This window comes from Ambystoma mexicanum, chromosome 3q (genome assembly GCF_040938575.1).
Source record: "Ambystoma mexicanum isolate Mex_15411 chromosome 3q, UKY_AmexF1_1, whole genome shotgun sequence".
Taxonomy (NCBI): domain Eukaryota; kingdom Metazoa; phylum Chordata; class Amphibia; order Caudata; family Ambystomatidae; genus Ambystoma; species Ambystoma mexicanum.
The window spans coordinates 193,992,862-194,020,404 of NC_090926.1; the positions used below are offsets into that span (position 1 = coordinate 193,992,862).

Sequence of the window (27,543 nt, forward strand, 5' to 3'; positions counted from 1 at the left end):
ATTGTGTCTTCTGCTCCTGGGCCTAAGGGAACAAAGGCTTACCATCCTGGAATCCAGTCTTCAGCAGCACCTGTAAAGACAAAGAAAGAACAGGTTAGCACTACGGTCTTCAGTGGCAGCGCACTCTTACCTGGTCCATCGGCTGTCACCAACGCCTCGCGCTGCATTCCGGCATCTGAAAGACAAAGGCTTACCTACTCTTCGCATGCTCCGGAGGTCTTCGCACTGCATTCCGGCATCTGAAAGACAAAAGCTTACCAGCTCTTCGCACGCTCCGGAGGCCTTCGGCGCTGCATCCCGCATCTGAAAGACAAAAGAAGGTGCGTTTAAAGACATTGGGCAACTTTATTACTCACGTGCCATTACTCCTTCCCACGCCGAATCCAGTGGGTATTCCAGCACCCTTCAGCTTCTCTAAAGCTCTGAACTTGTACCTGCAAGATAAAAGGGACAGTTAGTGCGCATCGTGAAGCAGGCTGCCAGCGCTTACTTACGTGCTTCCAGGCGCTTCTATTCCTCACGCGGGTTCGATCCTCAACTCTCATCAGCCCGCCATCTGCCATCGCCGGAACCCTGCAAAACAAGAGATATCATTACAAAAGACTTTTAAGACATTTGAAGTGCCCAGAACTTACCGTTCGTGCAGTTAACGACGGACAGCAGTCCTCTGAGGTCAAGAGGCCTGCACCCTTATCCAGTGAAGAAACTGGTTACGGCACCCTGCCCCGAGGCAGATGGAGAGCTCGGCGTTCACTTACCTAAGGTGAGGGCGTTAACCTTTGGGGTTCTACAGGAGAAGAGAAAGGGAAGAGGAGAGAGGCACCCAATAACCCCAGTTCATTAATCCCATATTTTCTATCTGCAGACATCTTACTCTTCGAGTCAGACATACAGTGCACAGAGGTCCAGCCCAAAGAGCCAACCGTGTGTTACACATCACCTTTGAAGATACGGCATTCACCCAGTCAAGACCGGCGCCTCTGCGGGAATCAGGTGAGCGTTACAGAACGCAAAGCCTACCGCAAAACTCCCACCCAGGCGCTATGGAAACCTCGGATACCGACCAGCTAGCCCAGTTACTTGGGGAACTAAGAGCAGAAGTGCATGCAGCCCGTCAGGAAACGAATGCTCTAAGAAGGGAACTGATTATTTCCAAGGAGCGAACAGACGATCTCGCTAGACAATTGCTACAGTCACAAGCCGGACAAACTCCGTTACCCGCATCAGGGGCAAATCTTCCTTCAACATCCTCTACGAACCCAGTGCAGATCAACCTACCTGGGAATGTACCTTTGGCTCTGCCCGAACGATTTTCTGGTGACCCAAAGAGGTTTGCAGTATTTATTAATCAGTGCCGGTTGCACTTCTTATGCCGGCCAGCAGCCTTTCCAACTGATCAAGCTAAGGTAGCTTTCGTGCTTTCGTACCTTAGTGGCAATGCGGCAGACTGGTCGATCCCTCTAGTTAATCAAGATGATCCGGTTCTCCATGATTTTCAAGCTTTTCAGCTCAGTATGGAAAAACTGTTTGCAAGACATTCACAGGGGCAGGCTTTGGACAATGAGCTCCTTTCATTGCGACAGGGTAATCAAGACCTTTTGGCTTATATTGCGTCTTTCAACAGACTGATAGTGGAAACTCGATGGCCTGAGGACAAAAGGATTATGCTGTTTTATAGAGGTCTACGTGGAGAGCTCAAAGATGTGTTAGCCCAAGTAGTGAATCCCCCGCAAGACTGTTCGGACTATATTGACTTAGTCGTTCAAATTGACCACAGACTGCAGAACAGGAAGGCCGATCGTTCCAAGTTTGATGCTCGAGTATTTTCCAAACCACCAACTCCTACCAAAGGAGTAGACTCCGGGGAACCCATGCAAATAGGGGACCTGAAAGGACCACTAACACAAAAGGAGCGGGAAAGGAGAAAACAGCTGCAATTATGCCTCTATTGCGGAAACTCGGGGCACTTTCTTCGAGACTGTCCGGTGAAACCAGCCAAGAAGGCAGTAGGAGCTGCAGTTACCAGGGTCACAAACTCTGAGCAGGGAAACAACCTCGCCCGACAAGAATAGAGGTCCTCTTGCCGAGCGTTAAAACCAGTTCCGTGACCTCGCATTTCGTGATACCTATGGTCCTCATTAGCCCTGAACATCCGGATCGATTACATGCGATTGAAGCTTACGTCGACAGCGGTGCCATCGGCAATTATGTGGATCATGAAATGGTTTTGAGGATGAATCTGACTCTTTGTCCAAAGGCTGTAAAGGACGTCATTACTACGGTGGATGGTACGGAGATAGCCTCCGGACCAGTAACGCATACCACCCAAGAAGTGACGCTAGTAAGTCAAGATGGACACCATGAGAAGATCGTGTTCGATGTGATCAAGGCCCCTCAGTTCCAGATTATTCTAGGAATTCCTTGGTTAGAGAAGCACAATCCTCAGATCGATTGGCGAGCAAGAACGGTTCAGTTTCCAGAATGTGTCTCTACTTGTCACCCTCGACCTGGTGTTGCACTGGCAGCAATTTCCTCGGAGGCTCCCCAGTTACCTCCTGAATACCTAGAATTCCAAGATGTTTTCCGGAAGGATCAGGCTAACTCTCTACCTCCTCATAGGTCTTATGACTGCCAGATAGACCTGATACCTGGATCTACTCCTCCTTGTAGTAGAATTTATGCCCTCACCGAGCCTGAGAATCTTCACCTCCGACAATACCTGGATCAATACCTAGCGAATGGGTTTATTCGTCCTTCCAAGTCCCCTGCTTCCTCAGCTTTGTTCTTCATTCCAAAAAAAGAAGGGGACCTTAGAACTTGTATAGATTATCGCGCCCTGAACCAGATCACCGTTAAGAATAGATATCCGTTACCTTTGATCCCTGAACTCCTGGACCAAGTCAGAAAAGCATGCATATATACAAAGCTGGATCTTAGAGGAGCCTACCACTTGGTACGAGTAAAAGAGGGCGATGAATGGAAGACGGCCTTCCGCACCAAGTATGGGCTATTTGAATATCAGGTCATGCCCTTCGGACTTTGCAATGCCCCGGCCGCCTTTCAATATTTTATGAACGATGTCCTCAGAGAGCTCATAGATGTGTGTGTTGTTGTTTACATTGACGACATCCTCGTTTATTCTTCATCGGAAACTGAACATCGGAAACACGTGAAAATGGTCCTCGAGAGATTGCGTTAACACAAACTTTTCGCTAAGTTAGAAAAATTTGTTTTCAACGTGACTGAAGTTGAATTCTTGGGATTCATATTATCACCTAGCGGAGTGCGTATGGATTCAAAGAAGGTCGATGCAATTCTCAAATGGCCATCGCCATCCTCCGTAAAAGGTGTTCAAAGCATGTTAGGCTTCGCTAACTTTTACCGCAGGTTTATCCCCGAATTCTCTCGAATAGTCCAGCCCATCACCGCCTTGTTAAAGAAAAACAAACGTTTTGAATGGTCTACCGAGGCGGAACAAGCTTTCCAGAATTTGAAGACTAGATTTATCTCTGCACCGATCTTAAAACATCCTCGCCCAGAACTCCCCTACATCGTTGAAACTGATGCTTCGAGCCTTGCCATGGGGGCAGTTCTATCACAAAAGGACCCAGTAACCAATCAGTTGCATCCCGTGGCATTTTGGTCCCGCAAATTCTCGCCTCCTGAAATCAATTACACTATTACTGATAAGGAACTTCTAGCTATCAAGTCCGCCTTTAAGGCTTGGCGGCATTATCTTCTGGGGGCCCGACACACCGTTACTGTGATTACAGATCACCGAAACCTGCAATATTTGAAAACCGCAAAAGCTCAATCCTCTAGGCAACTCCGTTGGGCACTATTCTTTGCCGAGTTTGACTTCATAATTACCTATCGACCTGGTACAAAAAACGGTAAAGCTGATGCCCTTTCTCGGATGGGAGTGGAAGAACATTTGATCAATCCTAAACCTGTACCTATCATTCCAGAACAAAGAATTCTAGGTGTAATCGCCACACAATCCATAGAGGAAGTTAAGGATAAAGCCAGGCTACTGGTAACTCCAGCAGACATACAAAATTGGCATCTGCAGGGAAAGGACTTTACGGTGAAGGACAACCTGTTATATTTCCAAGAACGGTTATACCTGTCCAGCACAGATTTACAGAAAAAGGTAATCTCTTGTTATCATGATTCTTTAATGGAAGGACATCCCGGTATGACCAAGACCTCGGAAAAGATCAAGCGCTACTTCTGGTGGCCGTCCTGGAAAAAAGATATCAGAGACTTTATAATGTCCTGTGGAGTATGCGCCCAAAACAAGAGTCAAAAGGAAAAACCAGCCGGCCTCTTACGCCCTATTGACATCCCGCCTCGCCCTTGGCATACGCTTTCTTTGGACTTCATCACCGATCTACCTCCATGCTCCGGATACAATACGATCCTAGTAATCGTGGACCTATTCTCCAAGATAGCGCATTTCATTCCACTCAAAGGCTTACCAACAGCAGCAACTCTGGCCCGAGAATTTCTCGAAAACATCGTCCGACTGCACGGTTTTCCTTCAGTTCTAATTTCGGAGCGAGGTAGTCAATTTATTTCTCATTTTTGGCGAAGTTGCTGTCGGTCGGCTCAAATTGATGTGAGACTTTCGACCAGCCACCACCCTCAAACCGACGGACAAACCGAGAGGACCAATCAAACTCTGGAACAGTATTTGCGCTGCATGCTACAACAAACTGAAAAAACTTGGAAAGATATCCTTTGGATAGCCGAATATGCCTATAATAACTCTGTCCACTCGGGAACTGGGAAGACCCCGTTTTTTCTTTTATACGGTAGTCACACTCGAACCTCGGAGTTGGATCCACTCCAAGATCTTGGAACACCAGCAGTAGACCACCTGCATTCTACAATCACCCAAGCCTTTAAGGAAGCCGTTTCTCACCTTCAAAGGGCTAAAGAACAATACAAGAAAGGAGCAGACCAACATCGGAAGGAAGCCCCCCAATATCAAGTAGGAGATCAAGTCTGGTTATCCACCAAATATCTACCTCTTAAAGGACCACGCACATTCAACCCAAGATACCTTGGTCCCTATTCCATCACTACCATATTAAATCCAGTAGCGGTCAAGTTGGACTTGCCCCCTCACATGAAGATACATCCGGTCTTCCACGTCTCTCTATTAAAACCCGTGCAACCTCAAACCCGACTAACTACATCTCCAAAACCTATTCTAGTTGATGGAGAACTCGAGTTTGAAGTCAAAAGCATCCTGGATTCCAAGATCTCGAAATCTAAACTATTTTACCTGATTGACTGGAAAGGCTACGGCCCCCAAGAAAGATCCTGGGAACCTGCAGAATATGTCCACGCGCCTCGTCTAATCAAAAGATTTCATCGAACATTTCCTAACAAGCCCAAACCCCCGGAGAAGCCCGGTTTGGGAGGGGCCTTGAGGGGGGGTGCTGTCATGATCTCTGCTTCCAAAAGATCAGGACTTGCCCGACTCCCTTGGAAGCAGACCCATAACCCCGGTTCCGAGTGCCAGCCAGTCCCAATTGGGACCTTTTGGACCCTGTCCTGGCGCCAGTGGCACCAGGCTCATAAAGATGCCCAGTCCCAGCGCTGGAAGCGCCGGGCTCATAATGCTTGGGTGGACTTACCTGCAGCAGACCATGCTGCTTACTTACCTGCCAGTTTAACCCCTGATCCTCTTCTGTTTGGGACTACTTTTTCTGTTGGGTGGGGCAGGAGCCACTCCCTAGGTTCAGAACACTGGAACTCTTCTGGAAAGCAGGAACTCTTTTTTTACCTAGGCGTGGCTGTGGAAGGAGAGACCTAAGCACTACAGGAGGCTATTTAAACCACACCCGATGGATGAATCTTGCTTTGCGTTATTCTGCATTCTCTGCAGCAGAACGCTCATCGTGTCTTCTGCTTCTGATCCTGGGCCTAAGGGAACAAAGGCTTACCATCCTGGAATCCAGTCTTCAGCAGCACCTGTAAAGACAAAGAAAGAACAGGTTAGCACTACGGTCTTCAGTGGCAGCGCATCTCTTACCTGGTCCATCGGCTGTCACCAACGCCTCGCGCTGCATTCCGGCATCTGAAAGACAAAGGCTTACCTACTCTTCGCATGCTCCGGAGGTCTTCGCACTGCATTCCGGCATCTGAAAGACAAAAGCTTACCAGCTCTTCGCACGCTCCGGAGGCCTTCGGCGCTGCATCCCGCATCTGAAAGACAAAAGAAGGTGCGTTTAAAGACATTGGGCAACTTTATTACTCACATGCCATTACTCCTTCCCACGCCGAATCCAGTGGGTATTCCAGCACCCTTCAGCTTCTCTAAAGCTCTGAACTTGTACCTGCAAGATAAAAGGGACAGTTAGTGTGCATCGTGAAGCAGGCTACAAGCGCTTACTTACGTGCTTCCAGGCGCTTCTATTCCTCACGCGGGTTCGATCCTCAACTCTCATCAGCCCGCCATCCGCCATCGCCGGAACCCTGCAAAACAAGAGATATCATTACAAAAGACTTTTAAGACATTTGAAGTGCCCAGAACTTACCGTTCGTGCAGTTAACGACGGACAGCAGTCCTCTGAGGTCAAGAGGCCTGCACCCTTATCCAGTGAAGAAACTGGTTACGGCACCCTGCCCCGAGGCAGATGGAGAGCTCGGCGTTCACTTACCTAAGGTGAGGGCGTTAACCTTTGGGGTTCTACAGGAGAAGAGAAAGGGAAGAGGAGAGAGGCACCCAATAACCCCAGTTCATTAATCCCAAATTTTCTATCTGCAGACATCTTACTCTTCGAGTCAGACATACAGTGCACAGAGGTCCAGCCCAAAGAGCCAACCGTGTGTTACACATCACCTTTGAAGATACGGCATTCACCCAGTCAAGACCGGCGCCTCTGCGGGAATCAGGTGAGCGTTACACTGGCTTCACAGGCACTCTGGAGAGACTCTAAGCTCATCCTAGTCAATTTATCATTTGCAATAAACTCTATTACTTGTAATGTAGATATCTAGTACACAACTAAAACTTAGTTTAACAAAGTGTAGATATTTTGTCAGTGGCATGGTTAGACACTGATTCTTAAAACCATTAGCATCCCACTTCTGTCACCAGTGTAAAGACTGTAGGGAGGTATCTTTACTCCTGCTTTCTATATGGTAGAGGAGAGGCACAGAGAACCCCAGCCAAGATTCTTTATTTCGGTAGCTATGGACGAGCAATCAAGGCTTAAGCTCTCAGGGGATGATGCAGGCTGGTTCTTAAATACAGCGTAGTCCCCAAGCACCCACAAAGGAATGTCCACACACTGTATAAGTGAAAACACAGTCTTTATATAATTAGGCTCAAGTTATATACACAATCACAATAACAAACTTTGTGATCAAGTTAATCTAAAATGGTAAATATATACAGTCTCAATGTGGTACGACAATTACTCTTGATTCCATTAAAATGCATCAACGGTACTCAGTTCAAATGTTATACAAATCAGTTAATAAAGTGAACCAACAATAGACCCAGGAGGAAAGCAGGTTGGTTAAAACAATAGGCAGAATATTGGGTCCCTAGCACCAGGCACAGTTCTGTGTGAGGACCCCCCCACCTGGGCAACCTGTAAATAAAGATATACTACAAGCACAGTCCATATATTGTTTATATGAGGCGTGCAGTGCTGATACACCCTATCTGACTAACCTAACACTTTACCACTCGCTGGCTGCACTGCCACTGCTTATCACCTGTATTTATTTTTACTTATTACTATTTATTCCCTCCTCTGCTCCGCGCTTTCCACTTTTCCCCATTCCATGCTTGTTCCCCCTTTTCCCTTTCCCATGTACTTGCACGCTCTTAATGTCACTGCATAACTCTCAACTCACACGCTTTTGGCGGGTGTCACACGCCGTGTATAAAGCTGCCTCTCCCGCCAAGCCTCCTGCACGCCCATTTGTTTCAATGGGCCTCTCACCCGCCAAAAATAAAATCGGGTGTTTTCACCCGCCATTGCAAAATAATGGTTGAGAACTATGTCACTGGCCTATTAAGATCGTTGTTTTTGTTCTCTCCCCTGTCCCCCTCCCTTTGCGGTTGTGATCTGAAACACTTGTGTATGAGCACGATATAAATAAAATATAATTTCATTTAATTTCATCCAGCAATTTTTATAAGGCTATTTATTATTATTTCCTTTGTAGTGTGTGTATGTGTATCTTGTTACTTTTATCAGTTCAACTGAAATAATGTAAAATAATGATGAGGCTGTATAATGTATAGTTACAAAGATATCTACAGTGAACCTGCAAATCTCAGTAAAACCCACAGTCCCAAGACTAATGTGTGACATCCTCTTCTACTAAAGATGGTGACACACAGAATGACACGTGCTTATTTATTTTTCAAAATGAATAAAGTTATTTGAACACAAAGAAAAGAACTTTGCGTATTAATCCCACTTTAATACTCCTAAACCAATATCTGTGTTACGTTCGTAGGCATTACTAACGGTACTATTCACCGAAAATTGTTCTTCCTGCGTTGAAATATTAGGAAAGGCTCCTATTCTGAAATGGCCGGCGAGGTATGTCCACGGGTGCCTATAGTCGATAGCTCGTCGTACTTGTCCTTTTTCTGTTTTCATTAAATAGCCTGCTGTCTGTGGCTGTCAGGCACTGACCCGGATGTAGAATCTTCGGTCTGTTTCCATATTCCAGCAGCAATAGAGCGCAAGCTCCTCTTTCTTCAGCCATCTTGGATCTGAGGTCCTCACTCAGTAAGTGTCTCTTGTCACAATCTGTCACCATCCAGTATCTGGCGCTACTGTCACGCGTACTTTAGGGGTTCGGGTATTAGTGATGTCTGTGGGGAGCCGGTATGATGCTTCAGGGGCCAGAAATCTGGCTGTGGGGGAGCTGTGTCAGTGAGGTTACGGTAGACAGACACCTACATAGGCAGCGCTGGAGAGGGATAGATCCCTTGCAGCCCTCTTATGTTAACTCGTGGGGAATTCTGTTCGTTCAGTGGTGCTGGGTTTAATCCTTTTTTTTTTTTTTTAGTTTTTTTTTTTTTTAGGCATGGCACTCCCTCTTATCAGAGTTCTGTGCTGTCTGTGTAAGTGCGCTAGGATCATGACATCCATTGAGGGCAGGGACTCCACTTGGTGTGATCGGTACTTGGGGTTTCGCCTATTCGATCCGGTGCTAATGGAGAGAGTCGTTGTGCTTTACTTGGAGGGGTTTGGTGTAGAGGCAATTTAACGTGGGTTGTGTGTGTTGCTGACTTGTGCTCTGGTGAAAGGGGCTCAGCTTTATGTTGCCACTGTCCTGGGTGGACTCCGGTCCTCATCAGTGGTGGTTTGTTTCTGGAATTAGCCTGGCAAGGCACATTTGGAAGTGGTGGGCCTGCCAGGCTAAGCAGTAACTTGCTGTGGTGTGGCTGTATTGGCAATGACCCCATTGGGAGTGGTGTTTTCTGTGAACCGTCTCAAGTTGGTACTACTGTTTTAAATTAGTTTAATGGTGTTTTAGGGAAGTTTGGTGCTTACGTTGAATGTTGAGCTGGTTCACGTGTTTCTGCGATTTTGTGGTTATAAAGAAATGTACAAACTTTACATGAAAAGTTGCTTAGTTGGCACACCTTTAAGTGGAACCCAGTAAATTTCACAGCGGTTAACGTATTGCAAGATGGTCTCGTTAAAAGACAACTCGCTTTTTTTACCGTTTAGGACCATCCGTTACTGTTTTCGGTTCCATAAACTGAAACATTCCATATATTGCGCAAACGACGTAACAATGTCCTTTTCATTCGTTTTCAACCGCTATTGTTTCGGTCTAGAGTTTGGTCTTGTGAGCTTTGGGTGTTGTGAATCATTACTATATTAATATACAGTAATACTGTCCTCCGACCTTAAAGCAGCACCTGCACGGCCTTCATATTTAACCATTAATTGCTTCTTCTGTGGAGCACCGTTTAAGGGAAAAGTGCGAGAAGAATTGCAGTAGGACTTGGCATTGCAAACTAAATATTAATTTAAAAGCGTCCAAAACATACATGCTGCATTTTCTGCATGCACTGAATCCCAATTGGTCACACGTGGTGTGTTTTGTTTTCATTACAGAAATCAGTGCTCGTTAATTCGTCTGTCGCATTGTCCCAGAGCATAGCAAGAATAACTCGCTGTTAACTCTGTACCTAAACAGTGTTGTACATGTAGACCATTGGTATCCTTACACGCAGTGTTCCCTCCACCACTAGTGATAATTGACTCTTGACAAGTAAAACAGTTCTGCCGTTATGTATAACATTGAGGTAACGAGTGATTTGTATGCCTGGTTGGTAGTATGCAACTTGACATTTTTACTCGTGGTTAAACCTTTATCAAGGCAGCCACATCACCAGACTGCAATATTGTGGTTCAAAAATCGAATTTGGATCTTGTGAACCGATGTCTGCAGGCATTGGAAATACCGACGTTAATATATAATAAACTGTTCAGTTAGATCAAGTCCATCACACTGCAGATTGAACCTTAACGCACACTACACCAGGACTTCAAAGCACTCTTAAAAATTAGGTTGCTCACATCGGCTTGATGTGATCGACTTGTGTATTGGGGCAGTAGTTAATCAGGTTGTATCAACATTACTATCATTTGTAGATTTCAATTTACCTTCATTTCCACACCATGAAGTTCTGTTCTTTCTGTACTTTTCCTTTCAGCAGGACACAAAGTGCAGAATAACAAATGCCCAATGATCTTCAAATCAACCAAGATATAATCGAGGTCCCACATTTATATCTTGGCTGCATCCCACCTATTTTTCTTCTGACCATTCCAGCCAGGCACTCTTTTTAGACTTATTGCCATTTTCCATTTTTGTTTTGGCAGTTAAGCGCCATCTATAAACTATATTGCATTGGAATACAGATAGGCGTGAGTTTGGGATTTGGGGTGGCATACAGATTGAGTGCTGGTTGGCTTTTTTACCCACACATGAGTACCCCTTTGAATGGCTGTAACTACCCCCAAACACGTGCACGAGATTTGATGCAGTCACGTTGTGCTGTTATTTCTTAGCTGTATTGTGAGATTTAAGGCTTGATCCCAGTTGGAAGGGAACGCTTTGGGTAATAAAGTGTTTGAACCAAATATGCCTTCAGCTACTTCATTTATTGTATAGCTCTTTCCCCACTTGTGGGGCCTAAATGCACTTTTTTCCTTGTTTGGAACGCCCTTGGTGACCGTTGTCGATGTGGTTGGAAATTCTAGGGAGTCTAGCTTACATGTGTGCGTGTTGCCGTTCTAAGACTTTGGTGACTGGCAAGGCTCGACTAAGCAGCCCCAGAGGTCACTCATGGGTGGGTGCTGTTGAGGGTTAGAGATACTCTCTCAACAATAGCAATCTGTGAGGCCAGCTATACCGGGTTCCTTTCGGGTTGTGAGATACGTCGGGTGTTTCTGTCTGGACGGCTATGTGTGCAACTTTTATAAGCAATGTTGACTCTTATCAGCTCATTGCTCAAAAATGAGCATTGGCAATGCTGACAGTTTGGACTTGTGTATATCCCTTTACCAAGCACTTGAATCATTTGCCCTGGTATTTCAACCATTTTCTAGCTGTTGCTATGTTATAGACAGTGAGTTAATTGTGGTGCTTTTTTTTCAATGCTTGTTGTAATTGGTACACCCTATTCAAAAATGTCTCCCTCTATAATTCCACCCCATGGTGGTTTGGGACTTCATTAACTGTAGTTTTGATTATTCTAACACTTTGGAGCACAATACTCATAACACATACCACATTTTGAGTAGCAGCCACCCTGTCTTTGCTGGCTGTAATCGAGAGGCATACACTTTTTAGTTTTCTGTAGAGGGGATGTTCTTGGGATTTAACTTGTATATTATTTAGGGTGTGACTGTACATTTTTCGGTCAGGACTAGTAATGTTATCAATTATCCAAAATATATATATTTCAGAAGCTTTCATCAGAATGGCTAAAAGGTCCCCACACTTCCATTGTAAGCATACAGTGAAATATATATAAAATAAATCATGAAAAAATAAAACCATTTTTAAGTGTGAATAGTATTAGGCCACTCTATATCTCTTCTGACTTCCACTGTAAGTATTTGGTGTTATCGGATTGTGGGGGTAAGAGGTTGTTGCCCTTCCTCAATCTTCTGTCAGTCTATAATGAATATAAGTGAATAATAGATGGACTCACCTGCTTTCACTCTGCACCCTAGTCATCTATAGTGTTGGAGCATTTTTCTACTGTGTTATTTATTAGTGCGAATAGTTGAGTATCAAGATTTTTAACTCGCATGACAGATTTGGCTGATAGGTTTTGGGGCGTAGTCCCAATTTCCCCATAGAGGGTCTACATTTCTTCATAGCACACCGCAAAAACCGCTGCACGAATTGGATGAGGTATGAAACTAATTGGGCACGAAGCGTTGACTCAATTTCCGGAAAGAGACTGGTTATTCTGTCCAGCAGATTAAAAAAATATTTGACGGAGAAGGGGGCACCCCCATTCGCCCAAAATGATAGTAATTTCCCATGGTGCTTTGCAGCAGATAGGCTTTTCAGAAATGAAAGACATTTTTTTTATTCAGAACGAGAGATATTTGCCACTATTTTTGAAATGATCTGAAAAGGGAAAAGTGGAAAAAATGTCAGTTAGAACAAGAAAAAGAACGAAATGGCATCAGGCTAGAGGTGGGGGAAGGGGAGAAAACGCATTGTGAATTTGGGTGGCAGGCTGCGGACCAAGATCAAAGCTCGAACATTTATTTATCCTGCAGTAGTGGCCATGTAGTTATGGTTAAGTTGCTAAACCCATATGAAGAGCACTTTTTGGGCGGCTTATAACTTCGCACCCCCCTGGACGAATCCTCACCAAACTTTACAAAAGAAATACATGGCCCACTCTGAATTCTTCTGCAGAAGTTTAGTGAGGTTTGGTCAAGGGGGGTGAAAGTTATAGGGGGAATCCCCACTTTTTTTTTTTTTTTACCATAGACATAATGGGGAAAAATCTTTGCTCACGCCTACAGCCCAAACCGCCGGGCGGATTTTTGCCAAATTTGTGGCAGGAGCGGCGGCTTGTCACGAAAGCGTGCTTGATTTAATTTGGAGTAAATCCGTCCAGTAGTGTTTTTTTTTTTTTTTTTTTTAGTTTTATTTTTGATTTTTTAAAGGACCAAGACGTAAGGCAAAACAGTTAGTGTTCATCTATGGCCGGTCCGCGGACTCACTTCCCTGTTTGGTTCACGGACTGGCCTCTGATCGGGGCAGAAACATTTGCTGCCTTTTGTGTGGTCCCCGGACATCGGGGCGCAGCCGCTGATTGGGTGGTGAGAAAACGTGAAATGTGTTGGTTTCCGCAAGACTTTTTTGGGGTCAGCATGTAGCAAAAACATAATAAAAAGCAACATTGCACTTGTCAAAATCGCCATTCTCTGGGGAGGTGGGGGGGTGAGGATGGGATATGGCCGTAAGAAGCCAAAAAACTGGTGGTTTTAATACCCAACAGTCTGCGTACACTCCAAAATGTCAACAAAAAATGTGTTTTTGGATGGCTTAGAACTTAATGAAAACTCATTGGCCACTCAATGAAACTGCATGTAATTTTGCAATGATATTCTAGACCTAATCCTGAATGGTTTTGTGGGATTCTGTCAAGAGGGCAAAATATTGTAAAGGCATATAAATGTGTCATTTGAAGAATCTGCACAACATTTGGCAAACATATTTTGGATCTAGATATAAATGGTTTTCTAAAGTTTCGTGGGATTTTCTCAAGAGGGGGCAAAATTAGAGGGGGGGTCTCAACATTTTTAGATGGCTAATAACTTTGTTGCTATTTTGATGAATGTGGGCAGACTTTTTGAGAAAGATTATAGACCCAACCTTCAATGTTTGTGTAAAGACTGAATGGATTTTGTCAAGTGGTGGCTAAGTTATGACTATTGTATGTACATACATTATGACACTTTTGAAAAAATAAAACCTGGGAGGATTTCGAGCAAACTCGTGAGGAGCATTGGCAAGAACATTAAAGCATGGTTTTGCAAATGTGCCTGTTTTATTTTTTGACAACTGTCAATAATAATTTTGCATTTATATACCGCTATTAACCCTCAGGTATCTGAGCGCTGCTTATTACCCACAGTGTGTGGTGCTCATTTATCGACCTCGAAAGGATGAGAGGCTGGATTTGGCTCTGCCGGGATTCGAACCTGTGTCAGCAGGCTCTGCACAGATGTCAAAGCGAGTGCTCTATGTAGTTACAAAAAAATAGTCATATAACTTTGGTGACTGAGGTGGCCGTGGGCAGTAGCTAGATTGTCTGGGTCATGGCATAAGGTCATGACGCAGACAATCTGGCTACTGGCCATGACCGCGAGGGACGTAAAATGGTGTTAAAGTGGCCATGTCCACCTGAGACCGTCTGTGTGGTAGTTATTTCTAAGTAGGGTAAGTTTGAAACGGAAAACAAATGTGCTTGTGGTAATATGGTCATAGGGTTCTGCAGGCTGCAATAGAAATGGAAGAGGGGCTCTGTACTGAGCCCCGCCTTCTCTTTCCATGGTGGCCATCTTGGGAAAGGTTTGTCCTTCTCTGGCGCCCCGCTGTTGGAAGGAAAATCCTTCCTACTGTAGGAAGAGAAATCTATTTTTTAGCTTCCCGCTTTGGGAACCAGTGTTGCTAATGGCCTTTATCCCCCATTGCAGGGGCGGCAATGGAAGATAATGGTCCAGAGTCCTTATTTATTTATTCATTTATTTATTTATGACACGCTAAAGCCGGCAGACATCAGGGCGCACACACACACACAGTTCGCTTGGGCTGATAACTTGGGCTGCCGGGCTGTTATCCCCTGATGCGGACGAAAAATGTTAAAGTGGCCATGTCCACCTGGGAACGGCTATGTGGTAAAGTTCTTCAAAAGTAGGATAGGTTTAAAAGGGAAAGAAATGTGCTTGTGGTAGTATGGTCATAGGGTTCAGCAGGCTGCCCTAGAAAGGGAAGAGGGGGCTCTGTACGGAGCACCGCCTTCTCTTTCCATGGTGGTAATCTCGGGAAACGATTGTCCTTCCTACGGCGGGATGCTGTAGGAAGACATTTTTATTTAGCACCCTGGTTTCCCGTTTTGTGCTTTCCACTTTGGTATTTTAAGCCTTTGGTACACTCCCAACAGTGGTAAAGGACTGCCACACCCATGATTCTCTGGGTGCTCGAGGTAGGCACTTCCTCTACCTCATCTTCTTGGTCCTCTTCATTGTCTTTGGAAGTACTGCGCTTTCTGTTGTGTAGGTCCTCCAGCTGGTGGTGGTGACTCTTGGGGAGGAGGGAGGGTATTTTCTGATCCCATTTTTAAGAGAAATAGCAGTTTTATCAATATTCAAAGTATGTGCTTTGCACTAGATTGTTAATGGATAATGAGTAAGTATAGGTGTAGGAGCTGTGCAAGGGTACGTTTTTTAGCTTAAAAGTTCCTAGATCAGTCAAAAAATGCAGTCTTCCAAGCATGGACCCGATTCCGAATGGCGGACGCCTTCGCAGACACGTCACGTGGCAGTGTCCGGAAGGTCTGTGATGATATCAGACGTTTGCGGATGTCGACAGATGCAAAAACAGTGGAGATAGTTGCAAAAAGTGTATATAAGAGTAAAAAATGATGCTAGAAGGTGGGAAATGGCAGAGTTTTAAGGTGAAACATTGTAAGTTGGACAGAAGTGTTGCTATATTGGGTTAAGTGTATTATTGTAGGAAAATAGCATGCACTGGTAAAAACCCTTGAAATTCAACGAAAAAAACGTTGTTAAAGGGACGTTATGGTTACAAGTAAAACTGAAAAACCTAAGCTAAGCAACCGTAACTCGTGCCACCACCGTGCACTGCTAAGACTAACACCAGGACATCAAAGATGACATCACAAATGTCATTGATGACATCAGTGTTGACATCACTTATCTGGGCCACTTGTTTTTGTTCACTGACATATCTAGGCCAGGTGGTTTTGTATCTAGACGTTGACCTTGTCTTATGTTCTTAAAGTACGGTTCACATGGTTTAGTCTCAGCTGATGGTTCACATACATGGGGAAATAAGCAGGCCTCAAACACACATTTCATTTGCAAACATGAAGATAAACTTTTATGTTGTGGTGATGCTGTTTCCCTGTATGTGCCTTTGATTTGTATGCATTGTGGTTATTCATATGTATTGTTTGTAAAGTGTCGTTAGTCTTGTATTGGTAGCTAGTTATTACATGTTTAACATTACTCAAAACCCGCATATGGTAGCATTCGATTATTGTACTTTCCAAACTTACAAGATTATAAATATTGTACTTCTATGATGCATGCTGCAGCCTTTGCCTATATATATTTATATATGATTAGCTTCCTGTATTAACAAATACAATGTTTAGATGAGTACATTCTTCAATTACGTAGTTCACGATGGGTCTCGCGATCACCCCTGACATCTTGTTACCAACATTATAAACGCAACCCCTTTTGGGGACTTTTCATCAAAATGAATTTCACATGTGATGTCATCTTTGATTTCCTGGGTGCTAGTCTTAGAAGTGCACGGTGGTGGCGCGAGTTATGGTTGCTTAGCTTACCATAACTCGTGAATTTCTGAGGTTTTCCAGTTTTACTTGTAACCATAACGTCCCTTTAACGTTTTTTTTCATTGAATTTCATAGGTTTTTATTAGTGCAACTTAACTATAACGTCCCTTTTTAACCGTTTTATTTCACTGAAGATATATATATATATTTTTTTTTTCTCCATATTTGGTGTTATAGTAGGTAACGGGCTCAGGGATGAAGTGTCGCACATAATTTATAATCAAAATATTTTCTAAATATTCAGGGTTATTTGTAGTACATTGCTAACATAAGTGATTTTGGGGAAACAGGAGATTAATGTAGTTAGTGAGGTGTGGGGTAACATGTCAAGGGGTGTAATATGGCCACGAAGGCTATGCTCACTGGGCAGGGCTGAAGGCCGAAACACATGTACAGTGGCCACAGTCAAAAGCCTTTGTCTCAAAAGAAACATTGGGGAAGCATGCACACTAGACACGGCTGAAGGCCATGGCTAGTGGCTCGATAGTTCGGCTGTGCCCACTGGCCAAGGCCAAAAGCCCAGTCTAGTGGGCCCGAAAGACATGTATACTGGCCATGGCCACCTAGTGTATCCAAGAGGAACATATTGGGGAACATGTACAGTGGAAACCGACAAAGGCCGTGGCTCAGTAGTGGCCAGTGGGCCCGCATGACATGTATATGGCTGTGGCCACCTGGTGGATCTAAGAGAAACCTATTGGGGAACATGTACAGTGGCCGCTGGCCATGGCTGAAGCCATAGCTAGTGGCCTGGTAGTGTTCTAAAATATACAGTGGGCTCTGCTGCCTTTGGCTGTGCCCACCCAGTGGGTCCAAAAGAAACATATTGTGGGAACCTGTGTATTTGGCTCTGGCCATGGCTTGTAGAGAGTTAAGCTATGATATATAACAAAATCCATGAAATTCAGTTTTTGTTTTTTTTTTAAAAATTTTTTTTTAGGTAAGGTACATTTAAGTTGTGCAGATTTAATGGAACAAAACTCGAAATTCAGTGGATGTGGGGTGACAAGCTTAATTAGGCGTGTTCCCGTTGCAAAGCTCATGAGCACATACATATTACAAGAGCAGGGATTCACAATGACATACAAAATTACATTATGGTTTTGTTGCGTTAAATCTGTGCAACTTAACTGCACCGTAACTAAGGGTTTTTATATGTCGATCTATATCTATCACACACATACATCCAGGAAGATGGCTCTGGGGCAGCACGTTTGGAAGCAAGACCACAAGTTCGAATTTCCGGTCCTGAGCTTGGAGACTTGTCTGGTATTCAGCATGTTATAAAAGAAAAATGATTCTCTCTTTGGCAGCATCGGAGTGTTTTTTTTTTTTACGCTGATTCAGTTAGGGGAGGTGCCAATACAGCAAAGCAGTAAAAGAAAAGACTTGGAACAGACAGAAAAACAAGACCGAGTTAAGTGATACAACTAAGATCTGAATTGAGGTCATGCAATGTAGTATGTAACGAAGCTTAGTTGAGGCAGACAACGGTACCTAGTCTAGGAGAAGAATAGACAGTTCCTGAAATACGATAGGAAAAGGCTTGCAGAGAACACATTTGGTGCAGACTTTTTCTAAATAGGTTTAGGGACAGTTTGTCTAAAGTCCAAGGGCTTCATAAAACCATACCTGAGGCAGTACAAAACTCCATTATTAGTGTAAGGCTGTACCAACTGAGAACATTTGGTAGCGTAGAACAAGCAGTAAGGATTTATCTTGTGAGGGAGAAATTGCTGTAGCTTGGTACAAACAAATTGTAGCATACATATGGGCCAAAGAAACACTTTGCATTGTAAAAATGTTTTATTTAAATACAAGTAGGCCAAGATCTTGTTAAGTGAGCACTATAACATATAAACACAATTATAAAACCATCAACTCCATAGTTATGGCATACAAACCACCTTATTAAGAATAGCAATCGGCAGTTCAAGGTGAGTCAAACCTAGAACACATTCAGAATGGCATTCAGCTATCCTTGGGGAGTAAAACCATTGTTAGTTTTAGATTGCATTCAGTAAATCTAGGGTAGTACCCCTATTGGTATTAACCAAGTGACTCTGAAAGTCAACAACACTTTAACCAACACTAGTTAGAGGTATCTCTTGCAAACCATGTACATGTATCAAGAATGGATACAGTTACCAGACCAAGGTCACTTTTAAGAACACAGTTCAAAGGGAGTAACTTAACCTGTATACTACCTAGAGGCCTAAAGCTACTCATGCCATAGTGCAGTCCAGGGATAGCAAAACCCAGTATTAGTTTTAGAAGAGCAACAGCTATTAAGGTAATAATTATTTCTAAGCATAGGAATAGACGGTTTAACCAGTGATACTTTTCAGAAGGGGGGTTATACAATTCTAAGTTAAATGAGAACCCTGGCAGACATTTAAGAAGGGCAATCTGCAGTTCAAGGTCAGTAAGGACCTATATACTTTTCAGAGGTGCTAGAAGCAACTCCAAGACAAGTATTTACTCCAAGACTGTTCATTAAGCAGATCAGGGAAAGCAAAACCCAATGGTACGCAGCGATCAGTTTTTCAAGGTGGGTAAACCTGTTAAGCTTTTACACGCATTCAGTTAAGAATAATAAAACTGTACCAATGTAAAAGAGTGGGACACTATTCAAAATACTTTTTAAAGGAGCTACCAGCAACTTAACGGCAAGTAATGTTTGTAACTTATTCTATTTCAGAGCTTGTTGCAACACTAAACTCATTTGCAAATAAATACTTTTACACTAGTTAGTTTTCAAGACGGAGCCTTATATTTTGTAGTCCTTCCCTAGTCTATAGCATGAATTTTCTCAGTGGCAGAAGAGGGTCTAGGAGCCAGTTGTAGGCAGGTCAGGATAGGGTTCAGATGCACGAAAGTCTGTGTTCCAGTGGATATCTTTTTCAATAAGTAAGCATTCGCTTTAGAGTTCAGTTTAAGTCTTCAGGGACTTCACAGAAGGCTCCCTATATGCATTCGGCCTGGGCGAATGGTATGGGCAAACTCCCAACCATGCGGATCACCCACTCAGTCTCACAGCACGCATACAAGGCTTAAGGTAAGTATTACCCAAGCCAACACACATCTTAGAAAAGAAGAGCTTCTGTGTGGATGCAGCCGCACAAGGCTCGGGCCCTGGATTCTCAGTCTGGAGACTGAAGAAATTGACACTGGATGGGAACATGCAGCAGTAGTAGCCAGAGGAGGCTTTCTTTCCAGTTTATCGTGGCTCTGTGGATTTGACATGCTTTTACAGGAACCAGATATGGCACGAATATTGCTTGTTGGATACTCTGCCCTGCGCTACGGTGAGTGACTTCATAGATATGAATCGTCTCTGGAGGTCCAGCAGCAGTCTACCAAAGCATCAGCAGGATTCGCACTTCGGAACTCCATGCAGTGCACTTGGGCTCGTGGTCCCCTGGTATTGGTGTTTTGCAGCCCAGGAAGGTCACAGCATGTCGAGGGATGGCTAGTTTTGCATATCTTCTTGAGACTATTGGATCCGACGAGCCTCTGGTAGGAGGCATTGCATTTGGGACCCCCAGGTCGATTGGAAGGAAGGGTTGGACCAGGCTCCAGTTGCAGAGCAGGCTCTCTGGTTGCTGGAATCATTACAGATGTACTTTCTTTCACTTTGGATTCAGATCCTGTGGTCGCCTTGTCAGCAGCTTTCAAGTCTTTTTTTATCAAGAACTACAGCACAAATTCTGCAAACTCTGTGCATTTTACAGAAAGGGGTGGTCTGGCTGTCCAATCAGGAAAGCCAGGCCCCCTGTGGGGATTGTTTCCTTTCAAGCAAGGTGAAAGACAAATGGCTGCAGCGTTTTGGACTCCTCCCTCACTTCTACCTTCTCAGACACTGGAGCCTCTGCAGGGAATACAAAGGATTCCCGCCGTAGACAAAACTTCAACTGAGGTTGTTCCCACCTAAAATGGCAGATCACCTGGGAAACAATGAGAAATAGTGAAAAAAAGAGCCCACCATTCTAACAGAATGGTGACCCTCTGGTGCATTACTGAGGCTGACTTGACAGCCTGCGAGTAATAATGACTGAAAGTAGTTTCACTGCCACAAGTAAGCTTGTAATCGTAATAAAAATGTTAGCAAGTAATTAATAAGGGGGTTACATTCCATCTCCCCAGCACTCCACATAAGGTGGGAAGTGCTAGCTCACTATATAAAATATAAAGCGGATGGAAATCCCACTTTACACCTTGAACAGTAGTTCACCCAAGTACATTGGAGACATTAAACGGAAGCCACTGCATTTAAAATGCGGTGTGCTGCCATAGTACTGTACAGTCCAAAGTTATAGGATACTGTAACTCCAATTGTATACTATGGAGAGACATAAAAATGCCATTCATAAAGAGTAAAAGCCCAAGTGAGGGGGCTAGGGGGAGATTCCCACTCCCCTAGGAATACGGGAAAAATGGAGTCCAGCAAAAAGTTTCTGGGGTTGACACATGTTTGGAAGATGTATCACTGAAATGAAAATCTTAGCTTACAAGTAGCAGCAACACATCTGGTTTGCCATGTATTTGTTATTTAGCAGACCCTCCAGTTTATAGCGATTTTGCGATCCCGCAAAATGCTGCAAAAACGGCCGTTTTGCGCAAAAAAGCCACAAAAACTGCCGTTTTGTGCAAAAACAGCATCTTTAAAAAACAAAATACATTTTTTTTAAAGTAATCTGCTAAAATTACTGTTTTAAAAAAAATAATACTCGGGGTGCCAGGTTCTCAACTTTTTTTTTACACAAGAAATGAAATGCGCTAACACATCTCATCACTTGCGCCCCAAAAAAGTGCAGCCCAATCCACAAGGGACACATGAATGGGCACATTTTATATGCGCGCCCATTGAGATGGCCCTTTTCACCTCCTTGATCAAATAAAGTGGCGTTTCTGTCAATTTAAAAGCGCAACCCTCATTTCCAAGCAAGATGCACTTTTAAATGTGCAGACATTGTAAGCAACCCTACGTGCACGGGATGTGGGGCTGCCACTGCATGACAGGGTCTTTCCCGACCCTGTCATGCATTTCTTTTAAGGTATGAACCGCTGCAGTGTCGCTTGCATTTCTGTTCCTCAATAATGCATTTTTTGGGTCGCGTTTTACAGCGGCAGGCACCTGGAGGGCCTGTCCCTGTGAAAGGCGCTGGGAGCTTGCAGAACACTGTTGGGAGAGTGATTCTATTCAAAATACTGCCCATTTTGATGACAAAAATCTATCGAATGTTACAATTTCACCTATTTCGTTCAGTATTATTCGATCGATTTTTATAAATACTGAACATGTGTTGCGGGGGTGTGACCAGCTCCCCATGTTCAGTATTTTTGGTCTAGGGTGGTTGCAGAAGTGTTTTCCCCTTTTTCCTCAAAGTTGGAGGTGGGGACAGAAAATAAAGAAAATAACGAAAAAGGCACTCTGCGGAGTCGGATCCGACCCATGTTACGGATCTGGTACCGCAGAGTTGCAGGGGAAGTTGCAGCGACCAAGCAGTTAAGTAGGGGAGGAGGTGGGGTGGTGGTGAAAGGTACATTTTGGGTTGTTTGGCTGAAGTGCAAATCCGTTTGCAGCGAAATTGACTACGGTCAATTTTGCCGCAAATAATTTCACTTCGGTCAAACAACCCAGAACACCATTCAAGGCAGCTGGCCAGTGGACAATTTGCGCTACAGCTCAAGCATGTGGAAATGTGCCGGTCACCTTTGAGAATAAGGTGACCTGGTAATTTCCAAAAATGGGTTGTCTAAAAATAGCATATCCTCCGTTCTTTTTTTAAATGCCCCATTATTTGGGGAACTGGGTCAAAATCTACATTTTTAAAAAATAAAAAAATGGTTACACTATGAGAGAGAGGGAGAGTGATGGGTGAGATGTGAAGTGATAGGCAAGAAAGCAGAGGGAGAGCAGTGGGTCAGAGAAGGAAGCACTGCACAAGAGAGCAGAGGAAGCAGTGATGCAGTGGGCCAGAAATCTGAGAGCGAGCAGAGGTACAGAAAGTAGAGGGAGCGTGTGGTCAGTGAGCCAGAAAGCAGAGGGGAAGCAGTTGGCCAGAAAGAGGCAGTGAGCTGCAGATTGGGAAAAAGGATGAGGGAAGAGTGCGATAGAATGGGAGAAAGGATGCAAGATGCAGAAGCAGCACAAAAGAATGAAGGACTGTATATTGCGGGAGGAATTGTAGAGTGTAAGGTGTGAGCTGGGAGTATGATTTGGAGTGTGGCACGGGCTGGGCAGTGCAAATTGTGACTTTACAGTGTGACATAGCACATGAGTATTTGTATGACAGAGTGAGAGGTTAAGGAATGCAAGTTGTGATGGAGAGTTGGTGAGATGTGTGTTGGTGAGAGAGGTGTGTGGGTGTTTGGGGATTGGAGAACATAGAAGGGGAATATTTTCAGCATTACAATTGATAATGGTCAATTTAGTTAATACTATTAAATAGGCATGAACATTAAACCAGAAATGTAGCCAAATCAAACACTGTTCTGCCAAGCCAAAAACTTCTGGGACCCTTCCTATTAAATTAATACAAAAGATACATAATAATGATACCCTGGCTCTCTTGTACTCTTGTAGCCTTGCACTCTGCCTATTTCCTGCAATTTGGCAATCTTACACCCTCCAGTTAATACAAAATGTCCCGCAAAAAGGCCGCAATGAATAAAGGTTTGTGCCGCAAAATCTGCCATTTCATGCTGCAAAATTTGCCATTTCATGCCGCAAAATCCTGGAAGGTCTGATTTAGGGATAGGGTGGCTTTTATTGGGGACTACAAAACCCCAATTCAGTCTAAGGTCCAGTTATCTACTGACTTTCGCCGTAAAGATTCCAGAAGTCGGCGGTCTGCTGGGCTCAGTCCTGTTGTAGGAAGGGGTATGAAAAGAGTACGTTTCGCGATAAAAGGAGTAGAGTGTAGGCAATAAAAGAGCTAATGATTCATCTTTCTTTGCCTGTAGCTCGCTCAAACTGGGTGTTGGTTGTTGTCCCTTTCCCCTGGGGAGAAGTACAGAATCTGTTGCACACCAACACCCATGAGAAACATTGGATCCATTAGCAACATACACTTATATTTTTCTTAAACCTTTTATGATAAGACGCCAGAATAAATTGTTCTGATGTATTTATCAACTTCCATAACGTGCCTTTCACTTTAAGATGCGTTTTAAAATGATATGGTACATCCTTTTTAATATTATTGTAGCCATTTATTTCAAATTGGGTCTTTTTGAAACATTTTAGAAGTAGTCTATTTTTTATGGTCGAGATACAGCTGACATGATCTGATGTAGCACCTCCTTCCATAGTTTATGGCTTCAAAGTACTTTGACTGTCTGGAGATGCAAGGGAGTATGATGGAACATTTAGTAGTGGTGGGGAGAAGCAAAGCCATGTGTACAATTGGACCAAATGTATCGTGGGACTCGGTGCAGTGCCAAAAGGCTGGAAAGGGTTTCTATGCAATGGGGTATGTCTGGAAGTTACTCACTGTATATGTATAGTGAACTTGGGCATGTTTAAGCCATGGCCAAGAGAACACATACAGCAAAGTCATTACTCACTTCCCTGGGCCCGTAGCAACATTTGGAGGGGCTGTGTCAGAAACCAGAATTTGCGACAGCTCCCTGAAAAGCAAGCAAAAAAAGTATATTCTTTGGATTTCCTCATTTGTCATGGTTACCAAAACTCGAGGCTTATTTGCAAAGTGCTTATGGCCAGACTTTGATCCTTCCACAGTGGCCTCATGAGCCAAGGCATGTAAAAATCATGCCCAACAAAGCTCCCCTACTTTCTCCCCTAAGCATGGCCAGGTTCTATACATGGGCGGGGGGGATGGGGTGGGTGGAAGGAAATATGGGCACATTTAACGGAGGGTGGGATTTCGACCACGGCTTCCTTGGGAGCAGAAGTCCATTCCGGGCTTCCTGGAGGTACCCGCATCTTGCTAGGACCTTTTTAAGGTATTAGTTTGTGAGGCAGGGATCTTGGGCTCTGCTCTTATGGGAGTTTTTACATAATCCAATCTTTGACTGGCGCCTCACCCTGGGCTGCATTTACTGTGCATTGTTAATGGAGGGCAGCATGCAAATGTTGGGTCAACAGGTATATGCTCTAGTTAACAGGTTAGATTCCAGGTCTACATTCTGGTTTTTTTTTTTTTTTTTTGTTGTATGCATGTTTAGGGGTTGCTACCTATTGCCTTATTGCCTTAAAGCCTATTGCTTTAAAGCAAAACATTATAATTAAAACATAACCAGTTAGTATAAAAGGAAACTGGAATATCCTCCTCTCCCCTAAAAGGAAGGAAGGAATGAATGAATACAGTACCACTCTAGTTAACGTGCATCTAGCTTTGGGAAAATAACACTTTGTGGCAGAGCAAGACATTACAAACCTGTTTCTACAGCATAAAACACTGCATTGCATAACCCAACAGTGTACTATACAGAGTCTAATTCGGTGTAGAACTTTCAAAACGGGGCTTGGCATAGAGATATAGCTCAGTATAGGCACGTAGCAAAGCCTTGCACACATGCACACTGTGCTGCAGTCTCTCCTTCTGATGTGTAACTGGTATGATGATTAATGGCTTGCGATTTGAAAGTATAGTATGTAACCTAGGTCTGTAAGGGATATGCCCCACATAACCTGAGAAGGGCGAGACCTCTTTATGGTATTCCCAGAATTTGATAGCCCCAGGTACCTAGTCTGGGAGTAGAAGAGATTAAACCATGCTGTAGGCTTTTATGTATGAATACGATTTGATGTTTATTCATACAAAATGTAAATGATTTCTTTTTAAAGAATTGTATTACACTCCTTGGTTTTGTAAGCGGATACAAATTTCTGGATACATTTTGGATTTTGGCATGTATTAATTGTTATATTGTGGGTAATTGATATGGTCTCCGGATCTCACATTACCTAGTGGATTTAAATCGACCCTTACTACACAATCTGAATGGTTAAACCCCCAAATCTGCAGTTTCAGCACTCATTGATTTGTCCTTGGCAACTTTTCCTGAATGTGCAGTTTTCAAAAGACAACCCTCCATAAGCGAGAGTACTGAGCAAACAAGGGTGGCAAACGAGAACTTGGAGGAAGGAGGCTTAATGGGACCACCTTGGCACAGGGGGTGAGCAAAACAGTTCTGATCTGTCCCCTGGATGGAGAAGTGGGACTACAGAGACATGTGGTGAAGCTGGGCCCTGAATGTTGTGACAGTAAACAAACGAAAGGTAGTGGTAGTGCAAGAAATTGGGGCATGTATGCTGTGTGAAAATCGCAGTGTAGAAGTGATTTTAGAAGAAACGGCTTCAGGAATTTGAACAAGCAACCAATCTGCTTATGGGTCCGCCTGTTCCCCCTTAATACTATTCCCCTTAAAATTGCAATACCTAATCAGTTACTCAGATGCATTGATTGCAGGGTCTTGGAGCCACAATTATCTTGCTGGGCAAGGTGGCTGAGAGTGAGTGGCCGTCTAAGGAAACGCTTCGACCAGAGAGTAATTTCAAGTTCTTGTGTGCATTGCTGCACCTTAAATCTGTGCTAGATCTTGCCCAATTGTCTAGTGAGTGATGTGGCATTTACTTGGCACCTAACATACAACTGACCGCTTCTATGGGGTGTTAGGTTGTACAAGACGTTTAATGTATCGTTTAAGTTTCAAGACTATTGCTGTTAATTTGCTCTTTCATGTGTCAGGATAGAACTAAAGGTCGGTAGGTTTCACAAGTTTTAGAGGGTTCATACACTTTAGCATCTGGTAGCTGTCAGTAAAATGTCATGCTGCGTCCGTTTAAATTACTAAGGATTTGTTTAGTAGTGCACATTGTGGTCTTGCTCTGAGGAAAGGCTCACAACAGTCTCTGAAAAGAATGGAACATCTAGAGTACTACTTTCTTAACCTGAGTTTTTGACTTTCACGTGACCCCAGTTGGTATTGATCAAGCGAAAAGATCTTATTTGTCGGGGTCAGTTTCTTCCAGAAAAATTGAGTCGGGAAGATGGGTGAAAATACCACGTTTCTTATGAGTTTAGGAGGATGTGCAGCCCTTATAACTCTGTATTTGTTATTGGATTTTTAGTCATCAGTGTGACGGCAACATAATAACACGGGATTGATCAAAAGAGCACTTTAACATGATGGGGGTTTCTTGATTGCCGTCTTCTCCTGACCACAAGCACTTCTTGTTTGTGTGCCAGTACATGACGCAAGATATTGTAAGTACTGCACAATTTGTATTTTGCCATCTAGAAGCAAAACTGCAAACGCCATGTGCCAAGAGGTTCGCAAAATTGCAACAGTTACCCATTACAACACCCGTGAGTCAAAACAGTAACTTTTGTGACCGACTGCTTTAAGCATTTGAAAGTATGCCAGACATGCAACAAATGAATGGGGTTACTTATTTTTGAACGTCTCCTTTTTTACTTCAATTCTTGGTGGGTTAATATTTACCTTGCTGAGGCCATACGAAAAAATGCAGGCATGTGCAAAACATTGCTTCACATTTGTTAAGCATGTGGGTGTATTTCTCTTCAACTGTACTTATTTTTTCTCCTTAGAAATGCCTGGTGAAGCCACGGAAACGGTGCCTGCCACAGAGCAGGAACTCCATCAACCACAGGTGGAGACAGGTATGCTACCTATTGCTTTTCCTTCCGAGTCTTTTTTGAATTCTTTAGCTTCTAGTGTCTTGGGTGCAGAGTAGGCTTGTGGTCGGAAAGCCTTATGGTGGAGTGCAGATCCATTTTTGGGGCCGTTTGAGTGCTGGGAACATGGCACCCTGTGGCCGCATTGTGCCTCGTGCGCACTGCAAGATGTCTCGCACTGCCAATCCAAACGTAAAGCAAACACCTAGTGTCGGTCTCCAATTT

At 43.8% G+C, this 27,543-nt stretch overlaps 1 protein-coding gene across 50 annotated transcripts in view; it reads left to right on the forward strand.

Annotated features, from left to right (window-relative positions):
• Positions 1–8,662: 8,662 nt before the first annotated feature.
• The window catches only part of NACA (nascent polypeptide associated complex subunit alpha), a 140,364-nt gene continuing 121,483 nt past the window's right edge, over positions 8,663–27,543 (forward strand). For all 50 annotated transcript variants that reach the window (XM_069653480.1, XM_069653491.1, XM_069653482.1 and 47 more), the window contains exons 1-2: positions 8,663–8,771; positions 27,232–27,303. In XM_069653480.1, coding sequence (XP_069509581.1) covers positions 27,234–27,303 — 70 coding nt within the window. In that variant the 5' untranslated portion in view covers positions 8,663–8,771; positions 27,232–27,233. The remainder of the gene's footprint in view (positions 8,772–27,231; positions 27,304–27,543) is intronic.